Consider the following 21,490-nt stretch of genomic DNA (forward strand, 5'->3'; position numbering starts at 1 on the left):
GCTTGCAGGGTAGGGTTTAAGGCAAGCAAGGATTTTGTGTGGAAATCAATTCTTTGCGGAAGTCAATGTATTATGGACATTCAAGCAAGAGAAATTCCAGAGTGAAATTAACTGCTCACGTAAGCCAGCTCCTTGAGGTGTACATCTATAGTTACTAGAAAAAAAGTGAGTTAACCCTTCAGGCAGCTCTTAAATATACATTAGCTATTGAGTGGGAAGAGCTAGAGAACTGAAATTGGGCCTTTAAACACAGAATTCCTTACAAAATTGATTCACAAACCAGAACAAATTCCTCTCAAATTAAATGGGGGTTTCCAAAGGGTTCATCTTCAGGGTTTTTCTGTGGCATATCCTAAAAAAAGAGTCTGGTCATTGGAAATGTGCAATACCACCATAAACACAGGATATTCGGGAGCTCTGGAAGTGAACAGGACCTTGCTGTTTGAGAGCAAAGACTTTCCAGCCTGAGGTTGACGAAGATTATGTCAACTGCAGAGATGGAGCCTCTGGACAGATAACAAGGAATCCCCATAAAAGGAGTCAGATGCAGATGCTGAGTAGCTAAGGGAAGTCAGTCTGGAAATGGAGTGCTCTAAGAGCTACAGGTGATGCATGAAGAACCACCACTAATCTGTTTTTGGAAAGCACAGCAAAGGCCTTTCTAAGGAGTATACAAAGAAATACCACAAGTCCTCTGGAGACGCAAACAGGAATATCACGCTTGAATCCTCACTAGCAAGAAGGCACAAAGCTTAGGTTTTGCTTCTCCCTGAACTTGGTTCAGCTATAGCCTGGGCAGCGAAGCAGGCACACCATTTGTGCCTATAAAACTAAAAAGTAATATCACACTTGAAATCCCATTGTATCATGCAGGGTTGAAGGTGAGTGAACTATAAAGATGGCTGACTGAAAGTCAAGGTAAATTCCGTGTGCTATAGCTACACGTTTGGTCCTAGGCTTTAGGTCAGGGTAATTAGGGAATAATATATGACCACAGATCACTGCAGAGACTTAAGGATCAACTCTGTTTCTTCACTGCCTGCCTGCCAAGCCAGAGATTTCAAAGCCAGATTCATGTAGGTGAGAGAAAGTTTAGGCTTTCAGGGTTGGTTGCCCAGGAACAAGAATTATATAATTTTCTTCAAGTCTAAATAAGGGCTTTAGTTATTATTATTTATTTAGTTATTATTATCCCAGTGTCGATTTATTGATTTAGCTATTGGTCTATGGCAATGGCATGGTTATGTTATCATTGGGGAAGCTGGGTAGCAGTTACACAGGAATGCTATGCTATATTTTTGCAATGTCTTCTGAGTCTACAATTATCTCAAAATTAGAAGTTTAAAAAAAGAAAAATATTAATTACAGCAATACAGAGGCTTTAAAAAATATTTTGCCAGACTGCAAGAAAACTGAGAAGCAAGGCAAGAGAAGGGATCAAAATAACTGAGTACACACCAGGTTTGACTACATTCCCATAGGGGTAGTTTGACTCTAAACCCCTCACATAGAAGGACAAAAGAGCCACCACCCATGAATCAGTTCCTCAGAATAAGAAATGTCTCTCTTGATTATCAGAACAACCCTGGGAAGGGGGAAGTTTATTTTTTGTTTTTGTTTTTGTTTTTGTTTTTGTTTTACCACATCTCTTTCTGTTCCACATACTTGTATTACACACACACACACACACACACACACACACACACACACACCATGTATCACTGTTATTGTAGCCTCCTCATTATCTCCTTGGAATAAAGGTGTATTTCTAAAATATATTTGTCAAAGTTTTCTGTGTATTGTCCATAGGACAAACTTAATAAATACTAACTTACTGTTTGTTCAATGATGAAATGATCTTCAGTGGCCCTAAGGGTCAAGAGCAGTCCCTAACTTTTGGGTTTTGCCGCATATTCCCAGTTATCACCTATATCCTTAGTAATAGCACATTCTAGACATTAGAATTCCAAAGAGACAGCACAGTAGAACAGTAGTGGCACATCTGAAATAAGATTTAACACTGACAGGTGAATCCCACAGGATTTATCTGCTCCCACAGATGAAACATCTTATTTTCCAGGCATCGATATGATTGTTAGATCTTGGAATCTATTCTTTATTTTTCTCTTTCTTCTCCTCATTCTTTGATTATGTAAATATGCTTACATTCATTCATTCATTATATTCAATGAATTTGAGTTGATAAACTATTATGTTTCAAACATCATGCAGGGTCTAACAGCTAATAAGTTAATGAGAAGAGAACTACAGGATTTTAAGGTCATCAAAGAAAATGTCAGGAATACATCTAATGAATATACTTAATGAGTCTACACTACCGACTTAAAATGAAACTTCACTCTCAAAACATGTTCATTGTACTTTTAAAATAATTTTGTAAAATAGATATAAGTGGAAGAAAGTAAACAAATAAAAATGGAAGGCATCTAACAGGGAAGAGCTTGTTTTGGACTCAGTTTTTCGATTGCTGACTGAGCATTTTCCACAGGTCAGTCTGCAAAGGTTCAGGTGATTTATCAGCTTTTCAAATGACCCTCTGGCTCTCTGCACCTATAGACCTATAGCCAGCGCAATTCTTCTGGTTGGCTAGTGGCCAAGACACCTGCCCACGTGTTATCCAATGAAGCAAAGACAAACGGATGGCACCCCTGGCATTCAATACTGGATTCAGATACATTCCAGTCTCATGAAGGAAGATGTGCTGGGACACCCTTAGGGTCTACTTTCCTCTAGGTATTTCAGTGTAATTAAGATTATATTAGCTGAGAAAGTATGCAGAAACATAGTTCTTTAGGCCCCAAAGCTTGCTGGCATAGCTGCTCAACAAGCCTTATCACCAACCAGTTAAATGCCACTCTTGTTGTTCTGGGTCTAGAATTTGGTTTCCTTCAATCCACGCAGTTCTGCCTCCTTTCTCACTGGCATATTATCTGTCCCCATTAGGCACCTAAAATGGTGTGTAAGTGCTGCACTTGGAAAAAACGTAATTAAGCGTCTGGAGGAAGGTTGAGGAGATAACCATGACTTTTATTAGGTGTTATTCAGCTGAAAGTAATTAAAAACAGATGATCAGAGAGAAACAGAGATGTTCATTCTCTCAGTGCCTCAGAAACTTGGCGAAATTGTCATGATACAGTAGATCAGGGGTGTCCAAACTGCGGCCCGCGGGCCAACTGAGGCCCGCAATCCATTTTTAATTGGCCCGCAGCAAATTCTGAAAATATATTTAGTTTACTTAAATAAACCAGGTGAGGCAATACGTACTTCACCTCGAGTGAGTGGCTTGGCTGTTTGTGTATTTTACCACAGATGGCCCTTGGTGAAAAACGTTAAAAAAAATTTGGACACCCCTGTAGTAGATGCTCAGAGGAGTGTCCTGGAAGAGCAGGATATCCTTGGTACAAAATCATTGAAAAAGGGGGAACTAAGTGGCCTTCCCACTACTCTGATGCAATTCTTCACTCATACATCTATGGTGAAACTACCAGAAAAATGTATTTCTTAAAGTGTTTGGAGAAAAATTCACCAAGAAAAAGTAATGTTAAGTTGTACTAAATAACGGGATGAAAAAAATCAAGGCCATCAGCGTGTACTTCATTCATCCGGGAATCTGACATGACTCACACGCCTCATGACTTTACAAACCCTCAGTTTTGAACATATGACCACATGAATACAGTAAGACAGTGAAGATTTAATAGGTCATTAATGTTGGAATCATGACAAAACTCAGCACCGCAGCGATAGCTTGGGAAGATATTTTAGATTGCACTAATTAAAGTGGCCAGAAAAGAAACATCTACTTTGTTTTGTTCCATGTAGATATTACGTCAAAGAGCATTCACGGGCATTCTGAAAGGATTACATTTATCCTAAAGCACTTGTTCAACACAACATCAAAAAGTACTTTCTCAATACCAGTGTGCAGCAAGTAAACATTGTATTCTATCCACTGGTGCTGCCCTCCAACCAATTTTTGGAGTGAACTGTATGCCTTCTTAGCTCTGACCCTCCTGGTGAAGACCTTACCTCTATAACATTGGTGGGGTTGCGGGTATAGACACCAGCTGGGGTCAACAGTTCAGGACTGGATAGTCCCTCGGTGCCAGAAACACGGATGATCACGTTGTTTCTTATTATGTTTCCCTGTTCTGACCAGTCTAATTTAAGAAAAGATAAATCAAACCCAAGGGATTCACGAACATAATTAAAATTTATACAACTCAATACTCTTATATCTACTAATACACATTATAGCTCACATAAAGCATTGTATGTGTATAGATACATATATATACATATATATACATATATACATATATATTATATATATTATATATGTGTGTGTATATATATATATGTATATATGTGTATATATATATATATATATATATATATATGTGTGTGTGTGTGTATATATATATATATAAAACATTTAGTATGTTCAACAAATTTAAGATATCTAACACCAGGCCTGTCTATAACATATATGGCAATTTAAACAGACTATAATAGATTTAAAACCAAATTACATATTTACCATTTGTTCTTCCAGGAATAGCCTTCCATGGAATATATCTTGTCTCCGTGTATGTACCTGAGAACAAAAGATCACGTTACTTCAGCATATTTCATGCCACCCCAGAAAACGAGGGACACTGCTATACTATTTCTTCTTTGAGACGTGGCTTGCTTTGATTTTGTTTTTGTGTTTTTACCTATGAAGCAAAGAAATACATAATACATGGACTTTTTAGTTCTAGAGTATCATGGATCAGAAGTTCATTAAAAAAAAATAAAGAAAGAAATGGACCTACTATTTTATTTCTTAGGAAGAGTCTAAGTGACTATCTCCATAGTTAAATGCCACATACCCTCATGTCAGCTCCAGATCTGACCCTACCTATTCCGACTGGCCATCAGCTATCTGCATGCCCCTCTCTTTCCCTGGAAGACCTGGAATGTCCTGGAGTTACAGGCTGGACAGTAACTAGGACCCTCACACCGAAGCCACTGAGGTTAGGAATAGAAGAGAATAAAAGAGGCCGGGCCATGCTACAGAGAGAGATTAGCCACTTATGTGGCATCAATAGAAAGCAGCCCCACAGAAGCCCTCTTTCTAGGTCATTAGGTATCTGGGTTTCCCATGACATTTCATGAGTCTGGATTTGCATACTCGTTTTGCATGAATTAGGTACTTTATAATGCCCTAATAAACAAATATTCAAATTCACTCACCTGCACTATAGTAGATGTTAAAAGCTACCAACATAGGTTAAATTCCTCCTGCAGATTTTCTTCCTTGCCCTAATGTCTAGTCTGTATAATTGTGTTCTCCTGAAATAGTCTTAGGGTATCTTCCTGAATTTCTGTTCCAGGTTTCAGCAAATTTTCCCCTTATTCAGATAAAAATAAGAATAAACAAAGGTAATCCTCCATCGGTTAGTCTGACTGCCCTGTAGTTGTCCTTTTCCAATCAAAAGATTTTCCTGCACCTGATCACTTTCATTGTTCATAGCTCTTTGCCCTTTAGAGCTGGAGTTTGTTTGAAAGCAAGTTTATATGATCCATATTTTCTCACTAAACAGTTTCCCTCTCAGGAATAGAATTTTATAGCTTTTATCTTAACAGATTGTTCTTAAGTGAAACATATTCCCACTAATGATATCACATTAATTAATTTAAGAATTAATTTAAATATATAACACTATTTAACAAATACAGTTATAATCTTACTTTCAGTGAAAACCTCTGATTTGCTTTTTTATTCTGATATAACCAAAGATCCTTTGTTCATTAATTCATTCATTTCTTTCAACAAATATAGCTATAATGCACTAGTAAATGTGCTAAATGTTAAGGAAACAATATTCACATGAAATCTGATAGTAAAAACAAACATCAATCAGATGATCAGAAACACGATATATAATTTTTAATCAACAAATGATTGGTGCTAAAAGAACTTATACAGAGTATCATGCAGAAAGAGGGCAAGTAGCATGAACAGAGGAAAACAGCTTGTGCAAAGACTCTGAGGCAGAAAAAAGTATAGTATTTTGAAAGAATTAAAATAAAATAGGTCAGTGCACCTAGAGCAGAGAGGGAGAGAAAAAGAACAAGACAAGTTTACAGAGGTTAATAGAGGCAAAGTCACTGAAGGAATCCTTTAAGCTAGATGAAGGATTTTGGATTGTATTCTAATACAATCCACAATAATTCTCTTAAAGGGTTTTAAGGAGAGAAGTGATATGATGCAATTTAAGATTTTTAAAGAATAACTCTGGGTAGTGCAAGGGGAATGAACTTAGGGAGGAAATAAAGTGGATACAGGTGACCAGTTAGAAGATTCTGAAACATACGCTTCTTCTGCAAGCCACAGGAGCAGCTAAGAATAGAATTCAAGATTTTTAACAACTTGTCCAGCATCCAGATTTGACACTCCATGAGATAGTACAAAGATATTTTATATAACTTTGGAGTATTATGAAAATTGCTGAAGTAAATTTTAAAATCTCCCATTGTATATTTATGAATCTGACCTGAAATGTCACCTTTAAAAGATCAGTTTCTTATTGTAAAGCTTAGTTAGCCAATCACTGATAACTAAATTTAAATTTAGAAATTTGAACTATGACTTATTTCTAATGAGCAAAGTTTAAAGTTTTTATAAATTAGAAATTCAAATTTGGGGACAATGCTTTTTGAAAAAACTGTGCCTTACTCAAGAATATCCAGATTAGACAAGTTCATTTCACTTACCCACCAGCAGTGCATGGCCTAAAATATCATAGAACACGTTGCTATCCACCTTCAGTCCCAGGGTCCTAGACATGCTGAGGCCTCTGCTGAAGGAACCCCATACTGTGCAGCCCTGTATGTAGGAACCTGAATTGGAAAAAGTAAGGCAAAAATTAGAAGGGAATCTTGAAGGCTCCTCAGATTCCGTTAATCATCTCCAAAGCAAGCTATAATAAGAACATTCTCCCATACTATGATGAAACTCAGGAAATGAGCAGAAATCAAATTTTAAAAAATGGGCAACTCAGGCCAATGCATCTCAAAGATACCAAAGATAAGCAGAGTAGAATCCAAGAGTCAAGTGTTAAAAAAGGAAAACATCTGAGAAAGAGACGGTATGGCCAAAGCACTAAAGACCGCATGGCCGTGAAGATTTCCAACTGGCCACCATCTTTGGTACTAACTCTCATCACAAGATGGCAGACAGCTGCTAGAGAGAAGTTAAGGACAATGTGAAGAGTACTGCTTATGGACCAATCCTGACCTTTGAAAACTGCGGCATGAGGAGATGGAATCATTATTCCCTGAGCTATGAAGTAATATTTCTAACTTGCTGGGCAACAATATTTAACTTGTTAGCCAGAGATTCTCTCCTTTTTTAAATTAAATGTATTTGGGTAATATTGGCAAATAACATTATATCATTTTCATGCATACAAGATTATAATTCAATATAAGCAAAGCCAGAGGTTGACCTGAGGATCACAACTCTCATATTTGCATATGGTGGGTTTAGGAAGCTGAAGGGGATATACTCCATACTATGGTAAAAGGAATTCACATTTAGGGAAACCATCACACTGGTTCCATGGGCATATTTTATGACCTGCTAATCAATTTACGTGGACTAGCTCAACAATGAATACTTACTGAGTATCAACTATATATTTCAGGAACTGTGCATGGTGCTAGAGATATAAAGATGAATAAAATTTAGTAAATTCTGTATTTGTGTATCTTCAGTCTGATGGAAGAAACAAATTAAAATAATAAAAATGTACTATTTAGATAACTAAATAATAAATCCTGAAAAATGAGTCTTGTGTTATTTCCAGGTAGTGAGCAATATTATACTGATGTCAAATATTTGGAATATTTAGAAAAATTACTTTGGTTTATAGAATAATTTGACTTTTAAATTGGGTCTATCCAGAAAATTCTCAATTATAACGTCTCCATAAATGCAGGGGCTCCACATTCAACCTCGATCTCAGCTCCCGTAGTACCAGATGCTCTCACATCACTCACCAATAAATTAACACATCCGAACCCACTTATGTAGAAAACACGCCTGCTGTAGACTTTCCCCAACTCCAGATCTCCACCATAGAATCTCTCCATCAGGATACGCCTGCCCATCTGACCAACCCAATAAGTACTAATGTATTTATAGAGCCTTTATGGGTTAAGTTCAGGAACCGGTAAACTTTTAAAAGTAGGGTGCAAGTGAAGATTCTAACAACCCTTAACTCTAGTGTCTGGGGGCAATTTGCCACATGGGTCATGAGGGCCTTCAGAGCATGAAACAAAAGATCTTTGGCAAGCATGCAAGAAGTTTCTAACTGCTGGGTTAATATTTTGCCCCCTCCTAGGAAACACATTTGCATTTTAATAGACTTACAGGGGATAATGTATTAACTTAGTAGATTTCAAACTTTTTTTAAGCAAGCACTGAACCCATTCTCAAATAAAACCTAATATATAAAAATAGGTAAAAATGTAGCTATTCTGAAGCAGAGGTTAGAGAAGGCAAATTAAGTAAGTTTTTGAGCAAAAGAGAGTTTTGATTGTGTTCAATTGATAATACATATGCAACTGCTGTTCTCATTTATTCTGGAGCTGGTCCCCATGCTAAATATTCTGCAGCATTATAAGCACCAAGAGACCAAAAAAAAAGAGAGAGAGATAGAGAGAAGGGCACAAAGATACTGATTGTCCTAATGTACTATCGTTTCCATGTTAGGAACCATCCCCCTAAATGAATGTCAAAAATAAATGAATAAATAAATAAATACAAATAAATAAGGTGAAAGAGATCTGGAAATTGCCTAAACAGACATTCTTGGCATGCAGATGAATTTGAAATGAGAAAAAAATGTTGCAGTTGGCTAGCTTTCAATGACTTCAAAGATTACTCCGTCATTACCTGTTGAAATCCTAGCATTTGCAAGGCCCACCTGAATCACGAAGTATGTAGGCCCTGATGTCCTTTGTCAGGCACCACCTCCAGGAAGGAAAAGCTTGAATGTGTGGGTGTTGGAGGTGCTGAGGGATGGGGAGGATAACTCAGAAATGGCACTTCTGTCTTCATTACTTAAAATCTCGATCCCAATTGTCTGACTCTGCATGTGAACTTCTGGCATTGGGTTTTCACCCTAGATGCTCCTATGACTCTCCAACTTGTTTCAGAACCTTTATCAGTACATGTTGTCATATTCTTCTTTTCTGATTCTAATCTTGTTGTTTACCTAGTTGTTCCCACCTGCATTTGATATGTCCTCTTCTCTCTCTATCTCAGCTCTGGCCAAGGTCTGCACACTGCTTGGTCTATGTTCCCAGGAAAAGTGCCTGGTTCTCAGCCCACTCTCTCCCATTTTTCCAAGAAGAAGATTCCTGTGAGTTAGGACAACTTCCATAGAATTGCTCTCTGCTGTGCTGGACTCCCATTGCATTGATTATTCATACTATTCAATGTCAATTTGCCAATAGTCACAAGCTAGTAAATGATAGAGGCAGGGTTTACAACATTGATTCACACAATCCACATCTGTTGTACCTATAGTAATGTCTCTCAAACTATACTCCTTGGATCACTTGTTCTAGAATAATACGGCTTCTTTGTTAAAAATTCAGATCCCTGAGCCCACCTTAGACCAGAATTTGTCTTGGCAGGGTCCATAGTCCTGAATTTTAATAAGCTCCCAAAGTGATTATTTTAGTCATCCTAAAGTTTGAGAACCATAGATCTAGATTATAATTATCTATCTCTGAAACCCCCTTATCCAACATATCACTTATCACAACCCCACATGTTGTGCCTTTAACATGTGAGAAAGAAACACGAAAAGTCATAGGCCTGGACCTCCTTACCTCTCATAGCACCCACTAGAGTCAGGGAGCTCAGATGCTTACGGAAGGCTTGCCCCAAGTCCCGGAACTGCACTCCCTTCAAGTGGACCTGGCTGGGTTCTTCTGGGAAGGACTGAATAATGACTCTGGCACCCAGATCCCTGGATCCCAGCATCTTCTCACTCTTAGAATACAAACAGTGCTGCAAATTACCTGAAATACAGAATGAAGTCAGTGGACCTGAAGCATGAGGCTTTTAGACAAACCCCCCCGCTCCCCCGTTGAAATGCACTGACTGCACAAAAGACAAAGCACTGTTATTTATTTAATTTAATGATCTTACTTCCCTTTTACTTTGATTCTCCTTTTTAGGTTATGAATTAAAATATCTGATAACTAAGACATGATGTTGCCTTTATTATTTTCAGGAGCCTCCCAAATCAATTACCTTAATTACTGTCACAAAAAGGCTGACCATATACCACAAACCCAACCAGAATAAATGCTTATTTCAATCCAAAAATCCCCTGAAGGTAGTGTGCAATAAAATGACCTTCTCATGGTTGATAATTGTAGGAAAGAGATGTGAGTGCTAAATATAATCACAGCTCTTTTTAGTCTTCAGCTGTCCAATGGGCTTCCCCTTTCCTTTGCTGCTTTATAGTTTGGGGATTTAAGAAAATTACCACTGCAGGAATGGCAAAGAGCTCCAGCGAAGTAACAGAGCATTATGCACCAACCCCTCCTTCTAAGTTGTGCCCCTAGAGAGGACAGCAAACTGCATGAACATAGTACACACAGCTGCTATGGCTGGAGTGCGGCTGCTTCAGGATCCAGGACACTTTCTGTTGACATGTGGCATGTAGTGGTGTGAATTAACTAATCACTTCCTGAATTGATTCTGTATGATCCAAGATAATAAACCAAAAAAGAAGTGCCACTAATACAAAATGTTGTACCATTCCACAGTAAATAATCCATAGTAAATTAGAGTTCAGTCATTTGCTCACATCCAGAAAAGGAGTGTATAAGAGGCAAATTAAAGAAGTCTCTTATATACTTATGCTTTATCACAATTTTGATTATTTATGTCAGTGATCCATAATATTTTCGAGTGGCCAGGCCTTGTATTACCATATTGAGGTACCTCATTCCCATATTTCCGCCCCACACAAAGAGGTGAGTGACATATGTTTTTAGTGAAGGTATGAATTCTGTTTTATTTTGAGAACTTTGTAGTAACATTTAAGAGTTGTGCTGCAATCAGGGATTCTTCTTCCATTGGGAGCTAACAGCTTTATAATGGCCCCAATCCAGAGGTGTGGTCTCACTTGCAGCATGGTCAAATGCAAAGTTTTACGCAACTTGATCTGAGAATATCTATATGAGAAATCCCAAAAGTGTCTGAATAGAATTCAGATCTCAACTCAGCAGAATTGTTAAGCAGTCACTGGATTAGAACCCACTGTAGACAAACATTTTTCAGAATGACACATTTGTGAGCAAGATGACGGAGGTGGTGAGGGGGTGGGGTCAAGAGCCCTCTCTCCCAACCACATCCCAACTTTATATCCATATGTGTCTATATGTAGACATTACTCAAGTCTTTAAATCCACCCTTGACATTTCTTCCAGGCTCAGGACACTACCAGACATCTCTACTCATATGCTGGCCTTGCATCTGAGTCTCAACATGTACAAAATTAAACTAATGATCTCCACCCTCCCACTCCAAAATCTGTTCCTCTTCCCATCTCAATAAACAGCCTCATCATCCATCCAGAGCTCATGCCTGGGAGTCATCCTTGACATCCACACCATCCTGGACCAAAGTTGACAAATGATGTCTTCACAACATGTGAAAGCCTCATAATCTACAGCCTGAGAAACCAAAACATAACCTACTAAACTAACCATCCCTGAAATAGATGTTTAATAGGCACATCAGTGTGATTCAGTGCCTGTTATTCTTCTAGAAGATAAATTGACTTTTTCAACCACTTACTTAAAGTATGTGGTAGTTCACTCAGAAAACAAACTCCAAAGTGGGAATGGGGGCGGGGAAGGAAGGGGCCTACAAGTCTAATCAGTAAGAATGAGCTGCTGCCTGTGTTCGTGGCTCTGGCATTAAACAGTTTTCCTGAGAATTTTAGAAGGAGACTGGAATCAGAGTTAAGACTTCATTATATAACCTCTAACCTGGAAATTTAATTCAACTCTCCAGATTTAATTATTTAACAGGAACTTTTTCCCCCCGAGAAATAATTAATTTCTCAAGTGGATACTTTTGTTTGTCTCTTTCATAAGGTGGTTGAGGGCAGAAGATGAAATGACAATTTATCAAGAGCATTCTGAAAACTACAGACTATTATGGATATGCAAAGGTTAAGGGTTTATCCTATTTTGAAACAAGTCAACAATGCCACAGATCATTTGACAGTAAGAACATTCTTTTTCATTCACTGGACTTTCCCACAAAATATTTCTCTACCTTCTGAAGCATAAGCCTCCTGGCATGAAGCAAGGAGCTCTGTCCTCTCATTAGTGAGATTTCCTCGTATAATAATATTCCTGCTGAGCAGGGCCACTGTGGCTTTTAAAATACGATGCTCTCCAGCCACCCAAGTTTCTGTGAAGTTGTGAGAATACCTGAAAAACAGAAAAAGAAAAAAGACGTCTGTAGATATCACTCTGAATATTATTAGGAACCGAAAGCCACTAGATCTGTGTAATTCTCTATGTGGTGGTTTATTTCTTTAGAAACTCAAGTACAGAAGAGTGAACTATGGGCACAACTCTCTGAAAACTAGAAAATATACCTACTATTGTACAGCCCACCTACTATAAGATGGAAGTTCTAAAGTCTTACAAAAGAAAATTCAAAACATTTCTTGCTTTATAATTTTGTCAAAACATCTAGTCTTAACATGTTGCGTACGGCGGGGTTTAAATCCCTCGTGAAGATTCTCGTGATCCGTACACAACGTGTTAATTAAAAATGTGTCATGGAAAGACAAACCAATGTCCAGACAGCAACACACTTAAGACCTAATCTTCTTCCATCTATATGGAGCCAAGCTGTCACTCAGTTACCTCAAGGGTGCTCTGAGATGGAGGTCTGTATTGTGCACAGATTCCACAATGACAATCTCTTCCATGGGTTTGGCACCTTCAATACCTATTCCACTAACAATGACAACTTCATCCCCAGAGCGCCAGTCCACAGCATCTTCCAGAGCCAATACTGTGTCATGGGCATAGGCAGCTGCTTGAAGATGGGTGACAATTACTTCTGGTAGTGAACCTAAAGCAGTCAGAGGAAAATTTATCTTTAGACACTCTAACAGTTAATACAAATGTGATATTATTCAGCCAATGAATCCTGGGAAAGAAGAACCTAGGAAAGCAAGTTTCAGGCTCGATGAGCACTAACGCCTTCACTTTTTCGGGTATTGGGGTTTTGTTTTTGTTTTGTCTGTCACATGGTAGCGATAAAAATAATCCAGGATTGAGAGTGGCATGGTGCAAAAACACAGGAATTGAAGTCAGACTAAATTTACAATTGAATTACAGTATTGCCATATTCTAACACTGTAAGAACATGACTATTATACTCAGAAGTAGGCTTCGGTTTCCTTAGTTACAAAGCAGCAGTAGCAAGGCCTTCCCCCATAGGGTTTTAGGAGGATTAAACCAATTAATACCTACAAAACATGTAGTTTGGACCTTGTCACATAACAGACCCTCAATATTTTCGTCTTTTTGCTTACTCCTCCACATCACTTTGTGTTTTGAGTACATAATTTTACCACCTCTTTCTTATTCCAAATAAAAGACAAATAGCTATTAGAATCTCTGATACAGAAGTCCATAATGAATTGCTAATCTGAAGACTTCAACTCACTTTACAAACAGTGTTAGCAGAGTACAAAATCAAAATTACCTCAGAGAGGGTGTCCTGAATTGAGGTGTATTAAACAAGCCTTTCAAAATCTACAACTGGGTGTATCCAACATAGCAATGCTATGCAAAATTGCAGAGTAACTTGTGTCTCAAGATATCTTCATTTGTATTAGGCTCCAGAGCTTCTATCTGTTCCTGCCATACAGGATGCTACTCCTTCACTATCCAATTTTCAAGAAGGTAGTCTGTCTCGCCGTTTACAATCTGGCCTTTTCCAGCAATGGTCAAAGCAAAGATCTTTTTCAAGGCATTATCTGAAGCAACACTTCAGAAAACACATGGCTTACTCCCAACTCCTTCTTCTTTCCTCAGTACATTTCCTTCTTCCTTTGCAATAGATCATAATTTACCTTTAGCCCACAGCAACTTACTGTCCTCCCTTGTTGCACTAAAGGAAAGTAATAATACTTGAATCTCTAACTACAGAGGTGGCTGGCAATAAATCATTTTCAAATTATTTTAAACTTTCCTCTTTATTTGTCTGTATGTGTGGGCACTTGTACCAATAATGTTGTTCTAGGCTTAGAAAGGTCTCTGGGTTAATGATGTAATTTCCGAAGTTTACTTGGGCGATAATTTTATCTTAAAAAACATTTACAGAGTTCAACATTTCTAATTATAGGGCAGGTAAAAATTAAGACATAAATCATTGCAAACGAAAATAATTTTAATTTTATTTCTTGTTTGTATGTTTTAACCTTTGGGAACAATAAAATGAAATAAAGTTTCTTTATATGCATATGTATATATATATATATATATATATATATATATATGAATGAATTTCTATTATTGGTTCTTGAATGTCTGCACAGAAAAACCTCTATTGAGCATAGAAAATGTTTATCAAAGACAAAATTCTATTAAACACTGTGATCAATTATTCACAATACTCAGTCAATATGTAACAAATACCTACTATGCATGTACCAACATGCAAGCTACTCATGGCAGAACCAAGAGTAGGAACAACAAAACTATTTCTCAACTAATCATTCTTATAAATAACAGTCAAGTCAGAATGAAAGAAAAAAAATCAGAGTCTTTGAAGTGCATTTTTAATTATTAATATAAACTGATGTCCTTTCAAATGTTGATAGAGCCTCTATAAAGCAGTGAAATTATCTCATAATTTATTCACTCTCATTGCAATAATATTACCTCTATGTGTAGGATTAAAACATCAAACCTGGATGTTTCATGAGTGCGAGCCTTATGTTTCTAGCTATGTAGTAGATATTGGCATTTGGATGACTTACCATCATCTCAAATTCAAGAATGTTGAAATAATTACGATAATCACCTGAGCTAGAATCTCTCCAAACAACTTTTGTTCTCCTGGTCATTCTGCATTGTTTTTTGTATTAAACTTTGCTAAGTTATTTTAATTACATCCCTTCTTTGTCCCTTAATCTACAGTATCCACCTACAGTACTCAGTAACGAAGCCCCAAACTCTCTTGACTTTTAAGACTCTCTATAACATGACTCTACTTTATGGTCTTAGATTCCTTAATAACTTCTCCATTCCAGGAAGCCCAGTCTCCTTACCTCTTCTCATTTAACAGAATAATTCCTACCACTATCACTTCGCCTAATCTGTGGCTTGACCTGAGGGCCCAGCTTTCTTCCCCTCACCTACTCTCACAAACCCATCTCAGGCCACACCTCTTCCAGATTTCAGGGAGCACTTCAGCCCATACCGATGTCCACCTCCTCTTATAGACATTATAGTGCTGTGGGGTCCTATTTGAGCAAAATGTATGTGTACATCTGAGTTTTAGGCATGTCTCACTACGTTATGGACAATTTGTGTGAATTGCTTTCCACACAAATGGAAAAAGCTTACACAATGGAGCAATTGGGGGGAAAAGGAGATAACAGAGACATCATGGGATCTGTCTCACATATGGGCCTTCTCCCCTGACCACATGGACCACTGAACCTGAGGAAAGAACCTGAAGGAACTCTCCAGGTGGCTTTTGCACCCGATGTTCCTCTACTGGGATTCTCTCATCAACTCACACTGCTTCATTCTTCAGAATGATGTTTAACTTGAGTCCTCAGAAAAACCTCTGAGACCTCCTAACTGGGTCAAACCCTGTGTTATATAATCTGTCACATCACCATGTTCCTTTCCAGCACTTAACACACTGCAATTTGACCTCCACTACTGTAATTCTCTGTTTGTCTAGCCTATTAAACATAACAGGAGGAGTTATACCTATATTTGCTCACCATGATAGCACCAATGCCTATCAAAGTGTCTAGCATACAATAGGTGTTCAATAAATATGTATTACATGAGGAACATCACAACTGAGTCATGGAGAAATAAGCACCCCAAACTTTTGGTGTCCAGGTGATCAGATAGGACCCTGAGTGTCAGAGAGAGGAAGCTATCACATTTCATCACAGAACGCAGCACATTCCCACGCCTCGGGGTTTGACCTCCTGGAATGCAAGGAAGGTCTGTACCCTTGACACCCATGTATTCAGTATTCTCATAGCAGGTATCAGCGGTATGGATAGGGAGGAAGCAGCCCCCAGCACTTTCCTAAATGAAATACAATGACCAAGAAAGACAAAACAGGAGGAAACGTGCATGAAAAATACCTCATGGTAACTGTGGCAGACAGACTAGTTGATGAACTCACACAAAATTTGTCATAAGACCACATAAGTGTATAACTAGCAGGCAGGAATGTTGAAAGGGCCTGGAGGTTGGGGGAGGCAGGCAGTGAATTTATTTTTTATCATTACTGAAACATCCACAGGCTGAGCAGGCTCAGAAAGGCCTGGGGAGATTTGAATTATATAACCTATAGTCAGTATCTATATTTCAGTTCTAAATTATTCTATAATTATTACACTGCATACATCTTATCTCCCCCACCTCTGCAGTCAGCACTTTGAATGCAGGGCCACTGCCTCATGTTTCCGTTATATATGCCACAATTCCTAGTGTAGTCCTGGGGTTGTGATTAGCACTCAACTCACAGGGATTTAAGTTAACTATTTTGAATATTGCCTTCTGGACATTCACTTGCAAACCCCCATCAGATATATATTGAAATTGGTATATAATATCTAATATGTAAAAAGCACCAAGAAACAACAACACAAACATTTATTAAAAAGTTAGAATAAACCCAACCTATGCTAAGTAGTTTTACTCTGAAGTAAGAACTGTTTTTGTTGTTTATCTTTTAATAGATTGTACAGATTAGGAAGTTAAGATGCTTCAGGGATAAGATTACACAGCAGTGAGAGGCCAGCACCGAATTCTGAAAATGGCTCCACTGAATCCAGAACCAAAGAACTGTACACAGAATGGAATTGCTGACCTCTGGAAATTTAACTGTAAATTAACTGTACCAAATTATTTTTGATGCTCAAAAAATTATATCCCTTACTTTATGTGATTTAAATGTCATAGGACTTCTCTGATGAAGAAAGCATTGCACACATTTCAAATGTGAGTCATTTTACTTCACAGAACTCTTAAGAAACCCAGATTGAGCAGCTGCCTTTCTTTCCCTACCACAACTCAAAAAAAACAAAAACAAAAAAAAAACATAAAAATGCAGTTTAAAAAGCTCAATAATTTATGAATTTACTTAAATGAAAAAGGGTTATGCTCTTAACTTGTAATTTAATGTTTAACCACTTTGGGCTTTCAACGTTGACCTGTTAACCAACAAATGATTCATTTACTCCCACTAATAACTTCTACTCATAATTGTATTTCCTACAAATTATTGTTCAAGCATTTCAATGCCATTCATCCATAATTACACAATCCCAGAGAACCATCTTACCAAATGGGCATGGAAAGAAAATAATCTTTGTGGGTTAACACACTTTAAAATAAACTAATTGTCCCATGTTTATTTTGTAGGACCTCAATCATCATTCCAAGTGATGAACTGCCAAATCATTTGGGGGGGGGGGGGAGAGAGAGAGAGTAGCATTTCATTAAAATAATGTTTATATAAGAATAGGAGTACAAAGGAACTCACAAAAAACTAGAAATATTTTTCTCAAGTATATGTAAATTATTTCTCCCTTATTTCTGCATGCAGCTTCACCACTATCCAAAGCAACCCAATGAAGTTATCTTTTCTTCTGTGGAGATGGATATCTGCCAAGCCCTGGGAAGACAGACATAAAGGGAACAGTGTCGTTGTCCTCCAGGTCTATGGCCAGTAGAGGAAATAGACAAAGTTCACACATGTACCAAGTTAAGTGTTAAGACAGAGGGACACACAGGTTCCACTCTTACACAGACATGGAGCATTTCAGTCACACAAAAGGAGGAGTTGTTTCCGGGAATGCTGCCCAGAAGGAGTGGTAATGGAGCTGCGTCTTGAAGAATAATTCATGGTGGGCCAGGTGACAAAATCAGCAGAGCACTCTAGGCAAAGGCAGCAAACGTATATACAATGATGTGGGACAACAGCACATTCAAATAATTGCTACATGTGTGGCATGGCCCAATTGCAAGTATGTGGAAGAGATAGGGGCCTGATGGGAGTCAGTGAGGATACATCTGGAAAAGTGAGCAGGACTCACCCAGCAAGGGCTTCCCAGGCTCGCCCAAAGAGTTTATCCTAAATATGACTAGGAAACTACCAAAGGAATATGTGAGATGATAACTAAGAAATTCTACTGTTGTGACTAGTGATATTTTAAGCCCATGAGTACATATATCAAGCTGAGAGGAGATAATCCTTCGTGAGAAACATATCTACTGTAGATTAGGGAGAATGAGAAAAAATCCAAGTCAAATCTTCACATGAGCAAGAAACAGCTAGTGACGGAAGTGGAGGCTTAATGTGTCCCACCAACTAGAGATCAGAGTGTCTGGAGCAAGATAAATGAGATGGCATGGTGTGACTAGGCAAAATAATGCAGGACCTTGTCGGCCTGTTTTAAACAGACTTAACTCTTATTCAAAGTAGTTACATGATCAATTTGTGTTGTTAAAGGTCACCCTGGATGTTGTGTGAAGAATAGATTGCAAGAAAGTGAATGAAAGTAAAAAGTTGATGTAAAAGGCTACTGGAGGGTGTAGAGGGCTAATGCAATAGTTCAGACAAGAAATTTTGGAAGTTTGAATAAGAGTTAAGCATTGGATCTGGGGAGAAGTGTAAAAATTTGAGATTTCTTTTGGAGAATCAAGAGGACTGAGTGACTGGATCTTGAGATAAAGCAGAAAATGCCCATGATGACTCACAGGTCCATAGCTGAAAAAAGGTGATAGATAAACAGAAATATTTTGGGAGGAAGATAATGAATACACTCAATAAATATTTATTGAGCATCTATTATGTACCATGTGCCATGAGCTATTCTAAGTATGGGACTACAAGAGTGAGCAAAACAGTAAAAAAAAAAGAAAAGAAATCACTGCCTACCTGCTGTTTATATTGCCGTGGCATTCAGCTTTAGACATAATTACCTTAAGATGACAATTTTAAACAGGTTATATTTCAGATATTAAAGAGAATATCCAAGTGAAAAGATGAGTCTGGAGCTCAGAAGAGAGGTCCAAGACTCGATATATAAAGAAATAAGCAGAAGTTACTCCATGGGAACGGGTGGGATTACTTAGGAGAAAGTATGCACTTATATATGATGAGTACCTGAGACCACACCTATGGGAACATGGTCCTTTGAAGACTGGGTGGATGGATGAGGAGGAACCTAAGAGGAGCAGAAGAAGGAAGAACACCAGAAGATGAAGATATACACTTACCCATACTTAAACAAAAGAATGCAGTAGAGCGACCATCTGTGCAACTGCTTGGGGACTCATCCTGCCCCATCTCTTTATTCTTTTCTGTTATCATTAGGATCTGGGCACCATGCCCAGCCTCTCTTATACTTGAGCCCGGTTCCTCATCATTCCTTTCATCCCTTTGAGGATAGAAGGTAAGAGACACAGTAGCAGAATATGAGCTTTGAGAGAAAAGAGAGGGAGGGAAAATCATGCCCTTTCACTATTTTTCATGCCCCTCTTTCTTCTGCCAGCACCTAGCCCAGATCCTGTGCTATTTCTAACCGTAGGACGTGATAAGTAACCAGAGGAATTAGAGAAGGTTCACTATTGCTGATTACTCCACCTTGCATCTTAGCTGACTCTCCCAGTTCCCAGAGCTCACACTGTGCCAGAGCCTATCTCTAGGCCACAAAAGCCACCTGCAGATGGAGGTACTGAGAACATCCACTGCTACTAGTAGTCAATAAAAAATCAATCGAGATAGTAGAAACCAAATGGAGAGAAATGTGTCCCTGCCATCCCATGTTGGGAATGGACCTACTTCCCCACGCCATTAGTCTAATACTCAGTGGTCAGCTGCTCTAGCCCCATTAGCATTATACAGTGAGGAGATTTAGGTGAAACAGACTTTTGAGAGCTCACTTAGGTCATTAGCCACAAGGTTTATCAGCTTTTCTTTGAGAAAAAAAAAAAAAAGTATTCCAAATTCCAAACAACCAATTTACAAGGCAACTCTTGGAACCAAAACTATTTGTGAATTGGAGGCGACCCAATTTACTGTACTTCAGAAGAGAAGACTGAGACATTAGCATTAATATAAGACTATCTGACAGACCAAAGAGAGGGAACAGGGCATTTTCACATACCATTTCTCTCTCCCATGGAGAACCACTGGCTGTGGACACTCCCTTGGACGAAAAGAAAACCTGGCGGGGGAATCAGGCATGAGCGTGGCTCGGTGTGCTGTGCGCGCTATGAGCCTTCTGCCCCATTACTGGTTAGTCTCCGCTGGTACTGACTGAGCAGGGAGCATGTGCCCGTAGGAAGCAGAAGGCACACCAGAGCAATCCTGTAAATGTGCACATCACCGTTGATCAGCAAACATTTTTACACCGTGATGAGAACGAATTGGGCACAAAGTCTGGTTCCAACGCAGAGAAGAAATTTACCATTCTTTTGGCATAAAGGTTTAGACCAAGGTTAACCGAGGTTATTTGGGAAGGGTGTAATGAGCCATACTTTGATTGAAGGCCTTTTCCAGAAGTATAAAAGGAAGGCTAACTGTTGTTTATACCCAGTGTGAGCTTTACTGTTCCTACTGTGATTAAAAGTAAATGACTGAGAAGAATCAAAAGATAAAGCTCAAAATACCCAGGAAATAGTACATTATAAGATAAGTGAAACATCTGGAACACAATTCCTAGTGCCTGTGAGGATTTCAGGCCAATTCAACAAACGCCCTTCTTAGGCCCTACAGAACTGTAGAGGGAAGTCCTTCACGCAAAGGTGCAAAACCCACTTGGTCAGAGCTAACGGCTTCTATAGAATGCCCTTAACACCCACTTCTGTTCACTTCCCCAAAATTCCATAAAAATTAGATATATTTCTGATATCATTTTGATAATCATCGGTATGATTTATGCTTTGGAGCAGAGGTGACTTGTGAGGTGAGAAAGGGCTAATATTTAATAACATAATTTCCTTTTAGAACAGCAATAAATGTATAATGCTTAAGATAAAAATATAGAGAAGCAAAAAGACATCAACAAAAGTACTCACAATCTTAATGCAACACATTAATATATGTCTTTCCTGTCCTTTTCCTATGTTCATACATTGGCAAAATTTCATA

At 38.3% G+C, this 21,490-nt stretch overlaps 1 protein-coding gene across 7 annotated transcripts in view; it reads right to left on the reverse strand.

The window, feature by feature from the left end:
• PKHD1 (PKHD1 ciliary IPT domain containing fibrocystin/polyductin) overlaps window positions 1–21,490 on the reverse strand; it is a 433,016-nt gene that overhangs the window by 247,482 nt on the left and 164,044 nt on the right. For all 7 annotated transcript variants that reach the window (XM_019734773.2, XM_074333064.1, XM_074333066.1 and 4 more), the window contains 6 exons: window positions 12,985–13,195; window positions 12,383–12,540; window positions 9,913–10,104; window positions 6,784–6,909; window positions 4,562–4,618; window positions 4,051–4,181 (listed from right to left, as the gene is read on the reverse strand). In XM_019734773.2, coding sequence (XP_019590332.2) covers window positions 4,051–4,181; window positions 4,562–4,618; window positions 6,784–6,909; window positions 9,913–10,104; window positions 12,383–12,540; window positions 12,985–13,195 — 875 coding nt within the window. The remainder of the gene's footprint in view (window positions 1–4,050; window positions 4,182–4,561; window positions 4,619–6,783; window positions 6,910–9,912; window positions 10,105–12,382; window positions 12,541–12,984; window positions 13,196–21,490) is intronic.

The sequence above is a fragment of the Rhinolophus sinicus genome, linkage group LG05 (assembly GCF_036562045.2).
Source record: "Rhinolophus sinicus isolate RSC01 linkage group LG05, ASM3656204v1, whole genome shotgun sequence".
Taxonomy (NCBI): Eukaryota; Metazoa; Chordata; class Mammalia; order Chiroptera; family Rhinolophidae; genus Rhinolophus; species Rhinolophus sinicus.